General features: G+C 52.7%; 1 protein-coding gene across 1 annotated transcript in view; it reads right to left on the bottom strand.

Annotated features, from left to right (window-relative positions):
• Positions 1 to 20,927, bottom strand: part of CMIP (c-Maf inducing protein) — a 254,893-nt gene that overhangs the window by 16,607 nt on the left and 217,359 nt on the right. The window contains exons 9-13 of the mRNA XM_066350272.1: positions 19,619 to 19,723; positions 12,243 to 12,596; positions 2,948 to 3,013; positions 1,722 to 1,748; positions 1,409 to 1,457 (exon numbers count right to left, since the gene is read on the bottom strand). Of these exons, the coding sequence (XP_066206369.1) occupies positions 1,409 to 1,457; positions 1,722 to 1,748; positions 2,948 to 3,013; positions 12,243 to 12,596; positions 19,619 to 19,723 (601 nt within the window). The remainder of the gene's footprint in view (positions 1 to 1,408; positions 1,458 to 1,721; positions 1,749 to 2,947; positions 3,014 to 12,242; positions 12,597 to 19,618; positions 19,724 to 20,927) is intronic.

Below are 20,927 nucleotides of genomic sequence, written 5' to 3'. Positions count from 1 at the left end.
TTAACTTATCGACTTCAAAGAAATAAGGAATCAAGAGTATAAAACTCTATTCAACAAAGGTAGCAAAGAATTTATAAGAAAACAACTCTGCCTTCGTTCAGGAGGGCAAGACAGGAGAGAGGAGACAGGAGAGAAGATCAGAGGGAGGCCAGCAGGAGAGGAGGGGGCGGCGCCTGCTGGGGCGGGCTCTGCCCTCACAGCCCCGGCCCGGCCCGGGTGCTCTGCTGGGCAAGTGCCCTCCCAGCGCGTGGCTCTGCCCCTCTATTCTGGGAAGCAGCTGGTACCATTTTTATTCTTTGAACTTCAAAGTTTGTGTCTGAAATAAAGGCTCACTTTCCAGGGGATTCTGAGAATCCTAAGAACAATGGAGACCATCATGGTCCCAGCCAGTTCAAAGCTTCCTATCTGCCGCTTCTGCTTTTTCCCATCAGGCCGGAGACTCGCTTTCCGAACCAGGTTTAGAATCGTGGTGTTTTAGAACTAGATCCATCTAGAACTAGGCTTTACAGCCTGGCCCGGAGAGAGTATGGCCCGGCTCCATCGAGAACCACGCCCTCTCTCCTCTGCCCGTCCTTACCCTCCTGTGCTGCTTGGTGGGTGCTCCCCACTCCCCAGACCCAGACCCCCTCCCAGCCGGAAGCCACGTGCACAGAGAAGGGGGCCTGACCTCCTGCTGTCTCTGCAGCCCTTTCTGGCCCAGTATGCATGCTGCAGAGCTGGTTACTGCACAGGCTCTGTAGCCAGACTCCCTGGGTTCGAATCCTGCCTCAGCCATGTACCAGCTGCGCAAACTTGGGAATGTAACTCAATTTCAGTTTTCTCAACTTTAAAAGGAGGATAATTTTGACGTAAAATGGGGATAAACAGAACCTCCTCATAGGGTTATGAGGATTAAATAAGAGAACACATGTGCCCAATACAAGGTGCGCACATGGACCAGTTACACTGGTACGGCGGAAACGGCTGTGGAGAGTTCCCAGGCTACTGCGTCCTGCTCACACACACAGGCTCTGGATGGAGGGCTGTCTCTTCCTGGTCCAACTGTCTGAGGGACAGAGTGGCCCGCCTCGGCCACCATGCCCCGCAAATAAAAACTCAGCTCAGATTTCTTCCTGCTGATTCTCAGAACAGCAGGACCCCAGAGAATCCAATGCTGTCTCAGAGCTGGTTTGGAGACCCCGTGCCAGTGGCTCCAATTCAAGGCCTGTGCTCCGAGGAGAAACCGACAGCCAGTGGGAAGCCACCTCTGGTTAGCTGGCATTTACAGTAAAACGCTGACATCATGGACCAGGCCCAGTCTTGGGCGGGGCCTATGTTTAAGCACAAGGCAAGGAGCCTTTGTAAATTGTTCTGATGCCTGTGGGTGACAAGGAGGCCACAGCAGGCTCGGAGAGGAGAGAGGCCTCACCTCTTGTCGCGGGTCTTCAGCGAACCTCTGAATCACATACTTCAGTTCCCTGCAAGAGACGGGGTGGGGCAGAGTCACTCCAGGGTCCGTGTTTGGGCGGATGGGGAGGACAGGATGGGGGCGGAGGGGAGGGCAGCTCGGCTGAGCTGGCGGGATGAGGTAACTCCTGGACGGGCCTGGATGTGGCAGAACGCCTCCCAGAATGTATGTGACAGGGAATGGGATGGGAGGAGGGCTGGCCACTGGGGACGAGCACAGGACAGCGGACATTTGTACCAGAAAAGGGTAACCTGGGCGCTGCCCAAATACTCACTTGGTGAACTTTTCATGTGCGAGAGCTCTGTAACAAAAACAAAGGGAAGGGTGCAGTTAGCTGCGATCCTCCTTGGGGACAGCTAGGCTTTGTGTCCGAGTCGGAGATAAAGGGGAAGCCGAGAATGAAAGGCCGACGTCCGGTCCCTACTGACAGCTGCACAAGAGCCTGTGCTGCTGAGTGAGCAGACGGAGCCCTCAGGCGCCCAAACCACCCCCAGAAGCAGCACGAGCTGGATGCCTGTGAGCACGTGTCTTCACGTGGACACCAGGGGCCCAGGTGTGCTCGTTAACTGTTCCACAGTTAAGGTACCAAGGCCGCGATCAGGGTGGCACTCAGGGACTGTTCTCCAAGCGAACTGCACCAGGAGCCCACTGTCAAGCGTGTCCCCAGGGCTGTGGGGACAGTGGCTGCAGCCAATGACGCCACTGCTCTTTGGAGATGGCAGCAGCTCCCAGGAGTCAAATTTCTCTGGTCTCAGGTCCTGGGGGCCCAGGGACCAGCCAAGGCAGCAAATGGGGCAATTACTGAGTGTAATGTCCCCCTCTGAGAGCCACATTTCATAAACACAGGCTCGGTAATCGGCTCCTGAGAGAGCCCCAGCTGCCTCCTGAGGCCCGGCTGCTTCACATCTACTAAAGCAGAGACCCGCAAGCATGTTAGGGACTGGTTACTTAGACAAACCTCCTCAGGCCATAACCCACCAGGAAAACTTCTCCCTAGTTGGCTGTGCTAAATGCACTACTGGGGTAAGGGCCGGCAAGAGAGAGTGTATGTGTGGGGGTGTCCGTTTCAGACAAGTCACTGTGGAGATGAGGTATTAATCATGAAGGACATAATAAGAGACCTTTCAGCATATCACTGTATGAAATATAAAGTGATCCCCCAAGCTTATTTTTTAACCATGGCCTCAGAGAGCAGAGGCAGGTATTACTATTTGCATCTGATGCATAATACAAATCACTAACTTTACTGCATGAGCATGGTGGGGACAGCTCTGTTTGCATTCTCAAATTGGTGAATCTTAATGCAGGGAGGTGACTTCCCCATTCTTCAGGGGTCTGCCTCCCCTGGGGTCCCAGAGCTGAGAGCCACATTTCCAACTCCCGCTAACTCCCACAGAGTCCCCAGGGTGATGAGTGTATCCCGTGACATGAGCGGTCCCGTTAAGGGCTCAGTAGATACCGAGGGTTTTTTCACAGGCCAGAGGCAGGTGTGGTACTTACTCTTTGGGGAATGGAATGGGTTGAAGCAAGCTGGCCAGAGACGGTCTCCAGTCATCGTAATCTGACCTAGAATGAGAGGGGGTGATGGTCAGGTTTGGTGTGGACAGGAGAGGTTTGCAGCGTGCTGCCACGGTGGCCAAAGGTAGGGCGGGAGTCTGGCGGAGACTCCGGGGCACCAGCTCTGCTCAACCATCTCAGCACCCAGGGAGCTGGGAGGACAAGCCGCTGGTGTCTACAGCATGGCTGCGAGGCCCGATGGACACAGCCTGTCCAGAGACTGACTAATGGCAACTGACGGGGCTACCATCCTGCTTCCCAGAATTTCATCTCTCCTGGTCTCTGAACCCAGGTACCTTTCATTCTTTGAACTTTCAGGGGCTGAAATATGTCCCCCCCCACTCACACTCATATGTTGAAGTCCCCCACTCCTAGTAATGTGACTGTAATCAGAGATAGGACCCTCAGAGCTGAGAAAGGTTAACAGGAAGCCACACGGGTAGGTCCTGATCCATTCTGACTGGTGCCCTTAGAAGAATAGGAGAGTAGGACACAGATACACTCAGAGGGACGACCATGTGAGGACACAGAGGGAAGATGGCCATTGGCAGGCCAAGGAAAGAGGCCTCAGAAGAAACCCATACCTTGATTTCATTGTTCCAGCCTCCAAAACTGTGAGAAAATAAATTTCTGTTGGTTGAGCCACCCAGTCTGTGTAATTTTGTCATGGAAGCCCAAGCGAACCAATACAAGAGTGGTCAGGTTGGGAATGCAAAGTCATTCTCATCTTTGACCAGATCTGACTGACTCATAAAAAGTAAAAATTACAGCTATCTATTGATAGTTTGGGTCAATACTGATTTATTGTATACTTCTTGTCTGTGTATAGATAACAGGTTTTTTTTTTAATCATTGCTAATGGCAGTAAGAACACCAATAGTAGTAACAGCAATAATACTAAAAAATAGCAGATATAACTGTCAACACACAGTACGTGCACTCGGCATCATGCCAAAAGCTTTATCTCTGTTCATTTACTCTCCACAATGAAGACTGATTATTATATATTATTTTATATATATTTTTTTTAATTTTTAATTTTAATTTTTTTATTTTTTGTATTTTTCCAAAGCTGGAAATGGGGAGGCAGTTAGACAGACTCCCGCATGCGCCCGACCGGGATCCACCCGGCATGCCCACCAGGGGGCGATGCTCTGCCCATCTTGGGGTGTCACTCTGCCGCAATCAGAGCCATTCTAGCACCTGAGGCAGAGGCCACAGAGCCATCCTCAGCGCCCGGGCAAACTTTGCTCCAGTGGAGCCTTGGCTGCGGGAGGGGAAGAGAGAGACAGAGAGGAAGGAGAGGGGGAGGGATGGAGAAGGAGATGGGCGCTTCTCCTGTGTGCCCTGGCCGGGAATCAAACCCGGGACTCCTGCACTCCAGGCCAATGCTCTACCACTGAGCCAACCGGCCAGGGCCTATTTTATATATTTATATAGTTAACATACTATTACTATAGAGTATGATTATATGGGTAGCCTCACTTAACGGATGAGGAAACCAAGGCTAGCATAGCAGTGGCTGAGGAGAAATCAAATCTGGGCTTATCTGCTGGCTTTTGCTGTCAGCAGACCACAGCTGAGGTCTCAGGTGAGACTAAGCACAGGAGGGTCACGTCCCATTTGTGCAATAACAGAAACATTAGCAAGAAGGATAACGAGAACAGCAATGCCGAGCACCCACCGCACGTTGGCACCCTCAATGTTAAGCACCCACCGCACGTTGGCACCCTCAATGCTAAGCACCCACCGCACGTTGGCACCCTCAATGCTAAGCACCCACCGCACGTTGGCACCCTCAATGCCGAGCACCCACCGCACATTGGCACCCTCAATGCTGAGCACCCACCGCACGTTGGCACCCTCAATGCTAAGCACCCACCGCACGTTGGCACCCGCAATGCTAAGCACCCACCGCACGTTGGCACCCTCAATGCTAAGCAACCACCGCACGTTGGCACCCGCAATGCCGAGCGGGCGTTTGCACCTACTACTACTAGCTCATGGAATCGGCCCCACGACCCACAAGAAGTGGTTAAGTAGCTGGCTGAGGTGACTGCAGAGCCATGCCACTAAAGGTCACCGGAAAGGAAGCAACAGCTCCTGGAGGCCACTGCGCAGTCAGGGGGACTGTTTCTCCCTCTCATCAGCACAGCTTCTTAAAGAAGTAGCTTCTCCTGCCAACGCCCCCCTAAGAAGCCAGGAGGGTCAGAAATGGTAAAGAGTAACGCAGGCTTCACCAGGCGCCGGAGCATTCACAATCTGGCACCCATGGCTTCAGAACTCCTTCATGTTTAGAATTCCGAGTTTCTCAACCTTTTCATCCTTTCTGCCCCCTGCTCCAAGAAGCTTTCTTGACGAATTTTCCTAATTGTTCTCCCAACATGCTGTAAATATGTATGTGCTATACGTATCTATGTTTTAGATCAACAAAAATCTAAAGATCTTTCCACCCCAGATCCAGTATTTATTCCCAACAATAATGGGCAGTTTGGATATCTCCTGGGGCCTGGGCGAAAGCTTTCTCACCCCACCTTCCTCCAAATACACGGTGAGAAAGTGGCACCCTTCAGAATCCGGCTCATACTCCCACACAAACGCCGGACATGCAGAAGAGAGCTCCCAAAAAAGCCCAGTGGCCTAAGCTAAGCTCTGCAATGCTACTGGTTGGTTTACTAAGCACTTAGTAGGCTGTGTGCTGGGCATAAACTTGCTCGCTTAATCATCAGAACAAGCACACCTGCTTTACAGGTGAGGAAGCGAGGCCCTCAGTGACCCATCTGAGTTCAGGCAACTGAGAGCAGAGCAAGGATTCCGTGGACTGCAGAGCCCAAGCCTGTGCATGCGCTCTATGCTGCCCACGGCTGGCTGGGCACAGGGTGCTTATAGGCCTTTCAGATGCAAATTAGGGCATAGAGATTTGACCTGATTGACACCTGTGTGCTTCTTCTTTTATTTATTTATTTTATTTTTTAAATTTATTCATTTTTAGAGAGGAGAGAGAGACAGAGGAGAGAGAGACAGAGAGAGAGAAGGGGGAGGAGCTGGAAGCATCAACTCCCATATGTGCCTCAACCAGGCAAGCCCAGGGTTTCGAACCGGCGACCTCAGCATTTCCAGGTCAACGCCCTATCCACTGCGCCACCACAGATCAGGCACCTGTGTGCTTCTTGCTGGGAGGAGAGGGTCATATATTTTTGCAGCTAGCCTGTCTTCCCTCTCAAATCCTCCTCCCCACCTCCCACCTGTCACTGACACTGGCTCTTCATTTCCAGAAAACCTAAAGTAGTAAACATTGTGTCATATTCCACAAACACACTGGAATCAGCTCAGGTGTTTCTCCCAGAAACCCACCCCCATTCTTTAGACAAGAAAACTGAGTCCCAGTGAGGATACATGCTGGCCCATACTCAAGAGCCTGGCTCCTACCCACTGGGCTACAGGGTACCTCATGTCTCCTGTATCTACCTATGAAAGAAGGCCATTTTCCTTTATCAAAAAGGGTGCTTACTAGTTTTTTCTTTTGTTTTAAAATCATAAAATATGTTCTTTGTAAAAATGTCATGAGTGCAGAAAACACAAAGGAGACTTTAAATTGCTCGTAATCAGAGTGGGTGTTGAGCCCAGTGTGCGGGCACATGCTGGGCTCCATCCAGGGCAGTGACACAGCCCACCCCAGAGGTCACACCTGAATGGAAAGGGATGTCAACAAGCCTGTTCCGTGTTCCCCAGGTGCTAAACTCAGTGGGGGGCTGAGGCCATGGCTGGGGTCTAGTTGGAAACCTCCCTCCCATGTCTCTCCAGCCTGGAGCATGGCCCCTGTCGGCTCACATGCGGCCAAGGAAAGGGGTTCAGGGGCGAAGAAAGAGGCAGAGAGACTTCCTCGCCAGCCTCTGCCCGGCACAGCTCCAAGTCTGCGGCTGCCTCTTGCCCCTGCCCCAAACGCCCAGTCTGGCCAGTTTGAGCATGTGCAGTGGGTATGTTGAGCAGAGGTGAGGTGCCCGGGCCCTGGCCAGGCCCAAGGGATGGGGCGGGGAGCCCTGTGGCCAGCAGAGCACCTGCCATGAGCGTCTGGAGAGTAGCGCCAGCCTCAGGGTTGGCGAGCCGGCTGGCCTGGGAGGGGAGCGAGAAGAGCATGCTGGCTCAGAGTAGCCTGGCCCTACTCCCCCCGCAAAAGAGACAAAACAGCCAGGCCTTCCCTGGGCTCAGCGAGAAAGGAAGAGTGGAGGAGGTGCCTCAGAATTCCGAGGACCTCTGACGAGCTTCAGGCTCCAGACATCAAACGTTTAATCCTCATGTTAATGGGGCCAGGCTAGCTCTAGAACCCTCCATTTACAGATAAGCAATAGATGCCCAGAGAGGTCAGGACACCTGCTTAAGGCCACAGACAGGATGTCCAAGCCCCCAACCAACCCTTCTTCCCTGCACCGAATTCCTGGCGCTTCTTCTCACTGGAGCCGCCTCCTCCAGCTGGGAGGCTCTTCAGCAAGCAGGACCGTGCTGGGCAGTGCACCCCGTTGCCATGTCCCCTCCTGGTGCCTGCCTTCTGCATTCTAGTCACACTACCCAGTCATTAGGACAACCCCATATCCCTCTGCATCTTCCGTAACAGCCCCCGATGGCCGGGGCATCTTCCAACTGACCTCCAGCCCATCGGGCCACTTTTTATATCTGGGCTTTCGCAAAAATAACAAGTAGTAGCCAGATTCGAGCTGATCAGAAAGAGCAGTTGTGCTCACCTCTCCCTCGCAATGGGTACTCCTTTCTCTTCCTGGACAGAAGAGCATGCCCTTGCCTGTGGGATCAATGTGACCAGCAGCGCCCACACTCCATCCCACCAGGCATGTGATGTCCCTGCCTTTAGCAGCTGGCGCTCCTAGATCCAGAGGGACTGAGAGCAGGGGACCCGTGGGGCCCCTGGCATTTAGCAGAGCCTGGCCCAGCCATGGTGGGCCGTCAGTGTTTGATAAAGGGATGCAAAACAGATGGATAAATAAATGCCACACAGGTGGCCAGCAGGCTAAGCACTGGGCTCCAATCTACCCCAGGCCCAAACCCGCTGTGTCCAGCTCCTGATTCAATGTTCTTTCCTTCCATCAGACCACCCAGCCTGGACCTCACAAGGTGATTTTTCAGTGGTAACCTTGACCTGCATTGCAAATAGTCTTCCTTTTCAAGGGTCTCCAGGGAACTTTTTGAGGCTTATGTTCCTTTTCAGAGGTGTTAGATTCTAATGATGTGTGAGCCTTCCTATGGGAATAACACATAACCAGTGGCCTGGGCCTTTTGGAGCCCGGGCTGTGGGGTGGGTCCTGATGCTCACACTTGGGGACAGCAGTGCCTGCGCTGACGGGCAGAGTTGGCAAGCTGGGCCACGGCACTAAGCCTGGCTTCTTCTGCCCCCACAATGCCCTCATAAGACCCTCAATTCCACATTAGAGCCTCTGTTCTTTCATTCTTTACATATAATTCTCATTTAGGGAGCATTCCAACTGATAACAGCAGTCCACTCTTATCAAAAACCAGCACTGGGCCAGCCTGGGAAGGTCTCATTTCACTAAATTCTCACAGCAGCCCTCCAAGAAAGGCACCCACTTTACAGACAGGAAAACTGAGGGCAAGAGGAGCCAGGAGCACCACCCACAGTTACCCAATAGACTGTCACATAGTTGCATTTCCTAAATTCCCAGATACATGCTTCTTGCCATCTGAATGGGCTTTGCTTCTTTTTTTCTCTCAAAGTATTTTTATTAAATCAATGATGTGGCCTGACCTGTGGTGGTGCAGGGAATCAAGCGTCGACCTGGAACAATGAGGTCACTGATTCAAAACCCGGGGCTTTCCTGGTCAAGGCACATATGGGAGCTAATGCTTCCTGCTCCTCCCTCTTCTCTCTCTTTCTCTCTATCTCTATCTCTCTCTGTCTCCTCTAAAATGAATAAATAAAAATAATTTAAAAAATAATTAAAAAAATAAATCAATGATTATCTTACTCTCAACAAAGGCAGAGAGTCAGAGAGAGGGATAGATAGGGACAGACAGACAGGAACAAAGAGAGATGAGAAGCATCAATCATCAGTTTTTTGTTGCGACACCTTAGTTGTTCATTGATTGCTTTCTCATATGTGCCTTGACCGTGAGCCTTCAGCAGACCGAGTAACCCCTTGTTCAAGCCAGCGACCTTGGGTCCAAGCTGGTGAGCTTTGCTGAAACCAGACAAGCCCGCGCTCAAGCTAGCGAGCTCGGGGTCTTGAACCTGGGTCCTCCGCATCCCAGTCCGACGCTCTATCCACTGCGCCACCGCCTGGTCAGGCTCAAGCAACAGTGTCTTAACATACGAGAAACACAGTTGTAATCAGGAAGTGTAGTAACTCTCATCTGCCTGGTGTCTATACCTACAAGGTGCCCAGAGCCATGCCTTCCACCCCCGAATGCCCTGAGGCAGCTTGACACTGAGCTATACCTGTGGGCCTTGAACCCAGCAGTCTGGCTCTGGATCTCTGTTTTTCTCAAAGCATCATATATTGGAGTGCTTTGAGCTGCTGGGGTTTTGGGGGCCCAACCAGTCCTCAGTCCTAAAGTGGGCCAGTGACTCAGGCAGGCAGCAGAGCCGGAGGAGAAGAGCTGTAAGGAAAGGAAGTCATCTGGCCCAGACTGTCCTGAGCTCCCTCAAGGTAGAAGAGGCTCTGGAAGTGTAAGCCCTGCACTGTGCAGGCCTCCGGGCAGGGCACGAGGCTTCTCTGAGAGCTGGTCCGGACACCTCCAGCTCACAGCGGGCAGCCCCTGACCGGGCCCCTGACCCCCACCCGCGCCCTGGCAGCTGGGCAGTGCAGGCAGGCAGGAGGTCTGGAAGCAGATCAGGAAGAACAGAGTCCTCATTCATGAGCATGTTTATGAAGAAGGAAAAAAAATGTGTGTGAACTGCATGATGAAACTCAAACCCTTAGTGCTTAATGAGAAATATGAGTCAGGGCCCGGCCGGCAGAAGGCCTGGGCGTTCCAGGTGTCTGTGGAAACAGCCAGAGTCAGGGGCCGAGGTGGACAGCAGGGCCGTCTCTGGTCCGGCAGACCCTGCCTCAATCACGGTGAGGAAGACCAAGGGCTGCGGCTGACCTGTCTCTCAGAGGGGGCCACCACTCCTGGGAGAAAGTGGGGACACCCCCTGCCTTGAAGAAACTGAGGCGTGTTCTAGGAGAAGCTCTCTGAGCAGAATTTGGAATTTCCTTTGGCCAATGCGAGAGGGTGGGGCTGGGTGTCACTAAAAATGCAGTTGTGCCCTCAGCTGGCCTCTGCTGCTAGAAGGACAGGCGAGGCTGGAAATGAGCCCCCAGGAAGCCTCACTCCTCCTCCCAGGGCCTTAGCAGGGCAGAGGAAGTGTCTGCGTCGCATTCCCCTTTAGAGCACAAGAAGCCACTGCACAGTATGTGTGTGCAGGTGTGTGTGCACGCACGAGCTCACCTTCCCGGACACCACCAGCCCTGCTCTGAGAGCACTGGGACTCCCCCAGGCACCTCCCACACAGATTCACCAGCTCACCAGGCTCCGGAAGGTTGCCTCCACCCCTCTGGACATGGCGTGCATGGCAGACAGCAATTTGCTCATGACAAAGGCAGAGCAAATGCTGCACAGTGAACAGACTCGGAGACTCAGTTAAACCCAGCAGGCCTCCTCCTAGACCCAGGGGCCCTGGTGCCCAAACTTCAGACAGCCACCACATGGCAGGAAGATGTGACCACACCACCATTCCAACCCCTCTGAAAAGCCACCACCCACCACTGCCTGTGCCTGGCAATGCCAACCTCTGGGTTTGGTCCTGAGAGTGGGGCTGAGCTCTGTTCTGAAGGGTGGGGTTGTGGGAACGAGGAAACGAGCTGGGGAGGCAGCTGCTGGGTTCTCCAGACCAAGCTGGCCTGTGGGACCACATTGCTCAGCACAGGACCTGGCACTCTGGGACCCAGGTGCATGAACTTGGGATGAGTTTGGGTGGTACAAGTGTGAATGGTGTAACTGGGAAAGACTCTTGGGAGTCAAAGATTAAGAATATTAAGAATCCCCCTTCTAGGCCCTGGCCGGGTGGCTCAATGGATAAAGTGTCATCCCACTGTGCTGAGATTGCAGGTTTGACCCCTGGTCAGGGCACACATGAGGAGCAATCAGTGAGTGCACAACTAAATGAAACAACTTAGTGGAACGAGGCTTCTCTCTCTCTACCTTCACCTTTCTCCCCCTCCCCCCTCTCCCCCTTCTCCCCCTCTCCCAAATCAATGGAAAAAAACCCCAACCCATTCTAGAGTCACATGACTGAGGCTCAGGGAGGGGTTGAGATACCTCCGAGCTATCTGAGCTTCCTTTGCCCCCACATTTGAGCTGAAATATCCAGTTCACATCGGGTGTCCTGGCTCCTTCTCAGAGTTTTTCCCACCAGCCAGGACGGCATGGGGTGTGACCCACACGTGCCTCCCTCCTGCCCATCAGAGAGCTCATGAGGAAGAGTCTGGAGGCCTGGTCCTTGCACAATACAGGAGAGCCCACTTTCCAAAACGATACTCCCTCTACAGAAGAGTCCTCCATACGCACACACAAACACAGGCACACACACAGCCAAATAAAACAGACATCTGTATACAGACAACCGGGCCAGGCATACGCAGCTCACACAACACAAACACACCCATGCTGGCTCACGGGCACACCTGCACATGTACACAGAGAGAAAGACACATACACTCAACTCCTGTGTACACTCATGCCCACACCTGTGCACTCGTGGCTGCTCACACACGAAAGCAGCACAGTGTCCAGACTCACCCAACACTTGTGCACTCACATACACACACACACACACACTCAGGCAACCACACATGCACCATCACACCACACACACCCAAAACCATATAAAGACACTCATAAACACAGAATGAGCCACACCCCACACAATGTGCAGGGGTTCAGACTCACCAACACACCTGGGCACCCATGTGCTCATGCACACACACTTTCTCAAACTCTTGCACACATATATGCTTGTGTATATACCTACACGTGCCCACACTCCTTCATACATGTATATACATCCAAAATATATGCCCTCATACCTTGCATCTGTGCACTCACACTCATCCACATCCCAACTCAAGTGTGCACACTCAGCATGCCCACCCTTGTATGCCAGCAAACAGACTGCAAAGCCAATTCCTCCTCCCCAGCCTGCTTGACAGGGACGTAGAAGGACACTCACAGCAGCTTGAGGATTTCCACGTAGCAGCCGAGCGTGCGGTCAGCCTGGGGGCCCAGCTCGATGCTCATGGTGCTGCAGGCAGGGCTGACCATGAGGCAGTCGATGAGGTTGGGCTCGCTGTCGTTGCCCGTGCTGGCCGTCAGGGCCGGCTTGGCAGTGCTGGTGTGCTCCACCTCCACGTGGATCTCGCTGGAGGCCACGACCACCGACTTGAGGCGTGCCTCGGACAGCGTGGCTTCCTGAGACACCAGGTCCGGGCTGGGGTGCAGAAGGCGCAGAGGTAAGGTGGGCTTCCGGTCGCAGGGCTGCTGGCAGCCGTTCCGGATCTCCTTCAGGCTTGGGGAATTGTCTCGGCTGGGGAAGAGGCGGAGAGGGCACGTGAGAGCAGGCCGTGGGACGCAGCCTGACAGTCCTAACAGCTGTGAGCACAAGACCCAGTGAGCGCTCTGGCAAGCCAGGCTCCACCGTGCAATGCCAGCCAGAACTCCCACGGCATATGCTACAAGCGAATGCTCTTGTTTCCCAGTCCACAAGGGAGGAAACTGAGTCTTGATCTGGGAAAGTGGCTTGTTCATCGTCTCAAGACAGGGAGAGGTAGAGGTGGGTCCAAACCCAGCTGTCTGTCCCTAAAACACATGCTGTAGTCCCTGTTCATAGCAGGCACTCATCACATACTTGTTGAATGAATGAGTGAATGTTAACCCGTATCAGGTCATTCCACCAAGATGTCTTCCCTGGCCATCTTCCTGGCATGAGACCTACTAGGCAATTTTTCTTCTAATTTCTTCCTGTATCTAATTGTATCCCTTCTCCAAAGGCCAGAATGTCCTCCAGGACAAGGCCCGGGCCTCACCTCTACTGCCCCACCCCCAGCCAGGTAAAAAAGTTCAGGCCCCACTCTCCACCAAGGAGATCCCAAACCCCAGAATTACAAACCCCTGGACCCTGCAGGCCCCTTCTGTGCAAGGCAGCCCCTAGTGATAGCACCTCCAAGCTCCTGGAGGAACATGGCTGTGCAGGTGTAAGCAGCTGTTAAATGAGAAAGGGCTCTATGCATCACTGATGTCACATTTGCTTGTTTGAGAAGTGCTGGGCCAAACAAAATGAGATTAGTGCCTGGAGGCTGGTTAAAGCACCTCCTCACTAGGCACTGCCCAACATTACCAGGTGGCACATGGACTGAAGGTAACTCCAGCACTGGTTTCTGGTTTTGGTGCCCCTAGGCTGGCACCGTGCTAAGTGCTCTCCTCAGGCTTCCAGGTACCTCTGTATGGTAGTGTTACCATCTCCATTGTTTGGGTAGGGAAAGGCGCCCAGAGGTCAAATGACCTACCCTCGATCACAGGGCTCACAAGTGGAAGGGGCTAGGATTTGACACCATGGTGGCTTCCAAGATCCCCTATGATCACGTGTAGGTCCTCCTACTCCATGATGTCTTCTGACTTTTTCCACCTGCCACCCTGACCCTGCCTCTGAACCAGAGCTTTCCATTCCTGTCTGGATACCAGTGTCCCTTGGGACACATCTAAACATCCTGAAGCGCATTAGATCGGAGTCTCTGGTGGGGTCTGGACATCAGTAACCTTTAGGGTTCCCTGTGTGTGCAGTCGAGGTTGAGTCTACTGCTCCAAGTCAAGACTGAGAGTACAATGGTATGATCACACACAGCTTGTACAGATCCTCTCTAAGTGTGCCACATGCACGTGCCCTGTGCTTCTGAAGATGCACACTCTTCTTGTGCACAAAGCCTGGACTGAGCACAGACCTCGGACTCAATGCACACAGAGGGCCTGAGTGTACCCAGCATGTGCCATGAGCCAGGCCTGAGCACAGACCTCAGACCCAATACACACAGAGGGCCTGAGTGTACCCAGCATGTGCCATGAGCCAGGCCTGAGCACAGAACTCAGAGCCAATGCACACAGAGGGCCTGGATTTACCCAGCATGTGCCATGAGCCAGGCCTGAGCACAGAACTCAGAGCCAATGCACACAGAGGGCCTGAGTATACCCAGCATGTGCCATGAGCCAGGCCTGAGCACAGACCTCGGACCCAATGCACACAGAGGGCCTGAATTTACCCAGCATGTGCCATGAGCCAGGCCTGAGCACAGACCTCGGACTCAATGCACACAGAGGGCCTGAGTGTACCCAGCATGTGCCATGAGCCAGGCCTGAGCACAGACCTCAGACCCAATACACACAGAGGGCCTGGATTTACCCAGCATGTGCCATGAGCCAGGCCTGAGCAAGACCACCAAGGATGTTTGATAAATATGCTTTTAACTTTGCTAGGGAGAAACAAAAGCCATGGGCTGAAGTCCGAAAATTCTATGGTTGATGGAAAATTGTGTGTGGTCTGTTTGGGGAGGGCTGCGTAACTCTCTATGGGTTCAGAGCTAATTTGCTCTCAAATGTTCAACACTCCATTTCCCTTTGTTTGCCTTTGCTGGGATTTAGGAGTGGATTTTCAAGGCTGTTTGGCTTAGAGCGGGTGATTTTCCAGTGAGCCACGCTAACCTGGGTCAAGTTGTCTGTTCTTTTGCGTGAGTACATCGTGTACCACTGATGTACCACTGAGAGCACGGCGGATGGGCCCTCAGGACACCATGCGGCTTTTTATCTGCGGGGACTGACCAGCGGGGTCTCTGGACCTGCACCCGAGAGAAGTCTCGCAGTCGTGTGGCCCTTGTGAGGAACCAATAGCACTGCTTGGAACCCAGACTGCGCCGGCTCCCAGGGGGCTGGGCAGTTCTGTGCTGGCAGTTGGGGCAGAAGTGTGCAGGAGGCAGCAAGCCCGGCCTTATCCTCCCTGCGTCTCCACCCCGAGCACCTGGTTACAGCCACCGGCTCACAGTCCCTCACGGTCATGCCTACCCACTCCAGTCCATCCTCCACGCAGCTGCTGCCAGAGGGGAATTTGGAAACTGACAGACATCTCATCGAGTCCCTCTTAAAAACCATCAGTGAAGCCAATGCTCTCAGAATAAAAACTCTGCAATTCAGACCAAGGCACAGCTCGGCCACTCAAAGTGTGGGCCCCAACCAGCAGCAGCAGCATTCCTGGGAGTCGACTAGACAGGCGGAGTCGCGGGCTCTGCCCAGACCTACTGAGTCTGAGCCTGCACGTAACCCGCAGCCCCCGGGAGCAGCTCAGCACAGGTTTGAGAAGCTCCGCAGTACAAGTCTCTCCACCTCAGCTCTCTTCTCCAACGACCTTTTGCTTCTCTTTCTGCTCTCTGCCGTTGTCAGTTTACTTCATTCCCTCCCCTTCTGTGGCCCTTCGTGTTTAGGATGGAGCAAATCACCTGAGGAGCTTGCCCAGAAAGTGGATTCCTGGGCTCAACCTGTAGTGTGGTGTCCAGGAGCCTGCTTTTGAAAGAAGCAGTTCAGAGGATCCTGGAGCAGGTGGTTAAGGAACATATTTATAGACAGACAGCCTGACCTGTGGTGGCACAGTGGATAAAGCGTCGATCTGGAAATGCTGAGGTCGCCGGTTCAAAACCCTGGGCTTGCCTGGTCAAGGCACATATGGGAGTTGATGCTTCCAGCTCCTCCCCCCCTTCTCTCTCTCTCTCTCCCTCTCTCTCCTCTCTCTCTCCTCTCTAAAATGAATAAAATAAAAAACAAAAACAAACTTATAGACGGACAAATATGACTATGGCGACTTCATCTGTCCCACCAGGCCTCTGCACGTTCTGTTCTCCCTGCCTGGATCATCTCATCCTGCCTCTTGCCTCGTTGACAGCTAGGAAGTCTCAACCTCCCTAAAGAAATCTCCCTAAAGGATCCCTCCTCACCTGCCCCGAGAGAAGGTGTTCTCAATTCTGGCCATGAACTCAACTTGCCTGGGGAGTTAAAACAAAACAGAACAATCCCATGCTAGGGCCATGCCAATGCAATCAGAATTGTAGTAGGTGGGGCCCAGGTACCACTTTCCCCCCTTTTTTTGGCAATATAACCAGCAGTACGCTGGTAAATGTCTAACAACCCAGTCTCTAGAAAAAGAAAGTCCTGTTTTGTAGTGTTTGCCAATTTCCTTGGTGTAAATACTCCCACTGTGACCAAATTCAAGCCACCAATGTGCCATCACTGACTGGAACAGGGAAGAGGGGTGCTTCTAAATGCAACAGGGCTCCAGCACACTGTGGGTAAAACTTAAACACAGACTAGTGAAGTGCTTATATCTTAGGTGCAGAGATTCATGAGTTTAACCCACTTCCGTGTAATATCCAGCCACCAGATCAGGATTCCTCCACCTTGACACCAGACATTTAAGGCCAGATAATTCTGGTAATTGGGGGGGGGGGGCTGTCCTGCATCTGGGAGCATGTTCAGCAGCATTCCTGACTTCCACCCACTGAATGCCCACTCTCCACCCAAGTGGTGGCAATTCAAAATGTCTCCAAACATTGTCAAATATCCTCCGGAGGTCAAATTTGCCCCCTGTTGAGAACCACTGACCCAGATCAAGATGTGAAACATTTCTAGAAGCTTCTCTTAAGCCTTTCCATCTAACTTCCCACCCCAAAGGTAGCCACAATTCTGGCCTCTATCATCACAGATATTCATCTTGCCTGTTCTCGAACTTGAAGAAAAAGGAATCACACTGTACGTATAATCTAGCTCTGACTTCTTTCATCCAGTATTACATTTGTGAGATTTATTCATGGCTGCACCAATTCATTAATTCCTGCTGCTATACACTATGGCTTTTGAGAACAGACCCCTAACTTATTTACCTATTCTACTGTTGTTGCAGGACACTGGAGTCAAGGCAGACTTCAATTTGGGGCTATTAGAAATAATGCTGCTAAAAACATTCTTGTTCATGTTTTCTGATGGATATGCCAAAAGCTACGAGGAGCTGGGTCATAGAGGAGACATACATTGTTTTACATCCTGATTTTGTAAAGCCTTCTCAGGTGACTCACATGCAGCCAGGGTTGAGACTCCCAGCAGGAGACCGTGTTAACGATGCCCCTGGCTTCTGCCTCACCACCCTGATCAAACTGGACCACCACTTGCTTACTCACACCCCCTTCCCACTGGTACACCAGCTGCTCTAGGGTCCCGCCCGGCTGGTTCACTTCTGTACCTTCAACACCTGGCACCTGACGGGCCGCACTATATGAGTACTGAGTTGATGAGAAGGACGAAGGCTGGCTAGTGCTGTCCCCCGTCCTTTAACAAGGCAACAGTGCGCAGATTCCTGACCCTGCTTGTTTCCACCTCCCTTCCCCAGAAATGGGACCTGAAGAGATTTCCAGCATCCCTGTCTCTGTGCCTCCTGCGGCCGGGTCAGTGATACCCTGCTCCAGGGCCCCCTGGCCGGGCTTTGGACACGCAGAGGGAAAACTCTTGGACATGTGGTTTCCTGCTCCTGCCCCCACCTGAGTCCCAGTCAGGTGTCCAGGGACAGGGCCCCAGGAGGCTGAGATGAGTCAGAGTCTTTGGGAGGAAAAGAAGCTTGAGAGGGTGTGTGTGTGTGTGTGTGTGTGTGTGTGCACACGCACGCATGTATACACGCACATGAGTGGCAGGCTGAGTCTGAAATGCATGCAGATCTGATTGACTCCAGTGCTAGAGCATGTGAGGTCAAGGGCAAAAAGCCACCCCTGTGTAGGGATGCACAGGTGGCTATAGACAGGCCATGCACTACCCTCTATCTTCTTTTCTACTTTTGACATAACATGCCGTAGGGTATATGACAGGCACTTGGGAATGGCCAGCACGGCATCTTCATGTTCTGGCCTCAAGGGTACCATCACCTCCTTCTGAACAGGAAAATGATTCAAAATGGACACGGTCCCCTTTGAATATCCAGATCTGAGGCTGAGGACATTAAAAATAGTCATCCTCCCTTCTCAAACCCTATCTCAAGAAAATAGCCCTGTATTAACCCTTCGAGTAGTACGAACATTCATACATGTCCTTGTGCCTCCTGACCATCCAGAGTATGATCGTACATGCGTAAGGCAACATTAAGAAAAGGCAAATGTATGTTCTTCTTGTTTCCATAAACTGGTTATCAAACAAACATTATTTTAAGTTAATAAAACTATAATTGGAACTAATTTCAGTTTCTGAAAATTAACTCATTCCCGGGGGTCAGTGAGCATAGAAAAATCTCACTACTCAAAGGGTTAAGGTTCATTCTGCCCCTTCTGCAAGAACTCAGGATAGCATTGCTGCAGAAGCAGAAGCCCAGGTGCACGGTTCCCCGGGCTCAGAATGCTCCACTGCCTTCTCTTTAAGGACTGAACTACACTCCTGCTGCATCCCCAGCTCCAGGTGCCTAGACACATTTTGGTCCCCCTGGAGTAGTGCACTGTACCCCGTGAGCCACGGGACAGGACGGTTACAACAGATGCCATCTCTGCCCTGCACATCGTGTCCTCGCCAGTGACCCCAGGTCGCTGTAGGCAGTTCTACGCAAACTGATGGCACCTGCGTCACTGCATCCCAGAGCGGTCCTCAATTAAGGAAGAATGGAGCTGACAGTAACTACCCCAGTGGCTCACCCCTCAGAGGACTCACTCTGAGACGTGCTTCATGCAGTCTCCCAGGACGTCCAGTGGGGATGTATAGGGTCGCCTGCTTGTTAACACAGGCTGCTGTTTCTAGTTCCTGGCCTCTTCCCTGGTGCCTCCTGAGGCTCCTACCCGAATAATGCTTGCACCCAAACCCTGGGGACCCAGGGCAGTGGCCCTGCCATGCCTGCTGTCTGGTCACTGCTCCATTTTATTGTTTTCACAAGATCCTGCGTCCTTACTTGTACATTATCGTCCCCGGCAGAGGACAAGCTCTGGGCGGGAACCTGTGTCCCCTTTCATCCCCAGTGCCCACAGTACACCTGGCTCCCAGGGGGCACTCAAGAAACACACAGGCAGACACGATTCTGTTTACCAGGACAAGGTGAAGAGGCAGTAAGCCTGACTGCCACCGCTGGGGGAGACCCTTGCACACTGATACACATTTATAAACACACATGCATGTCAGTGCACAAACCCACACGTGAAACAGATTCTCTCACACACGCACACACGCTCATGCTCCAATGTGTCACATGTGCCAGGTGTGAGAAATCTTCAGAATCAAACACTTTCTCCTAAAGCCAGGGCAACACGTTAGCCTTAGAGCTATTGGTGCCGATTCTGTGTTTGCTTCCCCAGTAAATCCCTGGGTTCAGGGTCCTGGGTCCTAGAATCAGTGAGCGCACGGGATTCGGCAAACACACGGCGGCCGCCTGCTGACAGCCACTCCACCTCCCTGCTGGTCAGATGTGGGCTAGCCTTGGTGACTCGGCCTCTCACTGTCCCCACCCAGGGTGGGAGTGTGCCCCCCTAGGCTCTCTCGGTGGCAGCGGTGACTGACCTGTTGATGAACTCTTCATAGCAGGAATAGATGGCAGCCAGGCACACGGCCACCAGGTTGGGTAGGACCCGGGGGTGAGGGCAGTGCCCTGTGGGACCGTGCATGCTGGAAAACAACAAAGGGCAGGGTGAGTGAGGGCTGCAGGGGGCACCCATGGCAGGGAGGTGGGGCAAAGCTGGAGGGGTCTCTGGGGAGTGCTCTGAGCCTTTTGTTGGGAGTTGCCAACACCGGGATTTGGGCAACTAAAATGCAGGCAGCGAAAAGCCAAGCTCCAGACCCTGGGTGCCTGGATTCAAGTCCAGCTGGGCAACCTCCACACTGTTTACTTAGCTATAAAATGGGGACAACAGTCCCCTCCTTAATGGGTAACAATAAGGACCCAATTTTCTAATTCGTGGGAAGATTTAGCATATGGTGGCTATATGGCCCGGGACAGCCACATTTATGCCTGGGGGGTCGGAAATAATTATTCACAATACCTCATTTTACTCTCAAAAGTGGCCTGATTTGGAAGAAAAATTATTATGGTCACCCTGACCTAGCACAGGGTCTGGGACACAGTGGCTAAGGCCTCTATAAACGCAGCTATTATTATTAATCATGGCTATCCCTGCGTCTCAGTTTTCTTATCTGTAAAATGGGGCATTTGGGGACTGGGAAAAATACCTGTAACATTCCTAAAAAATCAATGTGTGGCCCTGGCCGGTTGGCTCAGTGGTAGAGCGTCGGCCTGGCGTGCAGAAGTCCCGGGTTCGATTTGTGGCCAGGGCACACAGGAGAGGCACCCATCTGCTTCTCCACCCCTCCCCCTTTCCTTCCTCTCTGTCTCTCTCTTCCCCTCCCGCAGCCAGGGTTCCATTGGAGCAAAGTTGGCCTGGGCCCGGACGCTGGGGATGGCTCCTTGGCCTCTGCCCCAGGCGCTAGAGTGGCTCTGGTCTCGACAGAGCGACGCCCCGGATGGGCAGAGCATCACCCCCTGGTGGTGGGCATGCCAGGTGGATCCCGGTCGGGCGCATGCGGGAGTCTGTCTGACTGCCTCCCCGTTTCCAGCTTTAGAAAAATACAAAAAAAAAAAAGAAAAAGAAAAAGAAAAAAAAAATCAATGTGGACACGGACGAAGGAAGGCCTAACCTAAAATTTTTTGCAAACTGCTATTAACTGGATGTTTTAAAAGGACCCTGACCTGACCAGGCAGTGGCGCAGTGGATAGAGCGACAGACTGGAATGCAGAGGACCCAGGTTCGAGACCCCGAGGTCACCAGCTTGAGCGCGGGCTCATCTGGTTTGAGCAACAGCTCACCAGCTTGGA

This window comes from Saccopteryx leptura, chromosome 9 (assembly GCF_036850995.1).
Source record: "Saccopteryx leptura isolate mSacLep1 chromosome 9, mSacLep1_pri_phased_curated, whole genome shotgun sequence".
Lineage (NCBI taxonomy): Eukaryota > Metazoa > Chordata > Mammalia > Chiroptera > Emballonuridae > Saccopteryx > Saccopteryx leptura.
This window is presented reverse-complemented; position numbering and strand designations above follow the sequence as displayed.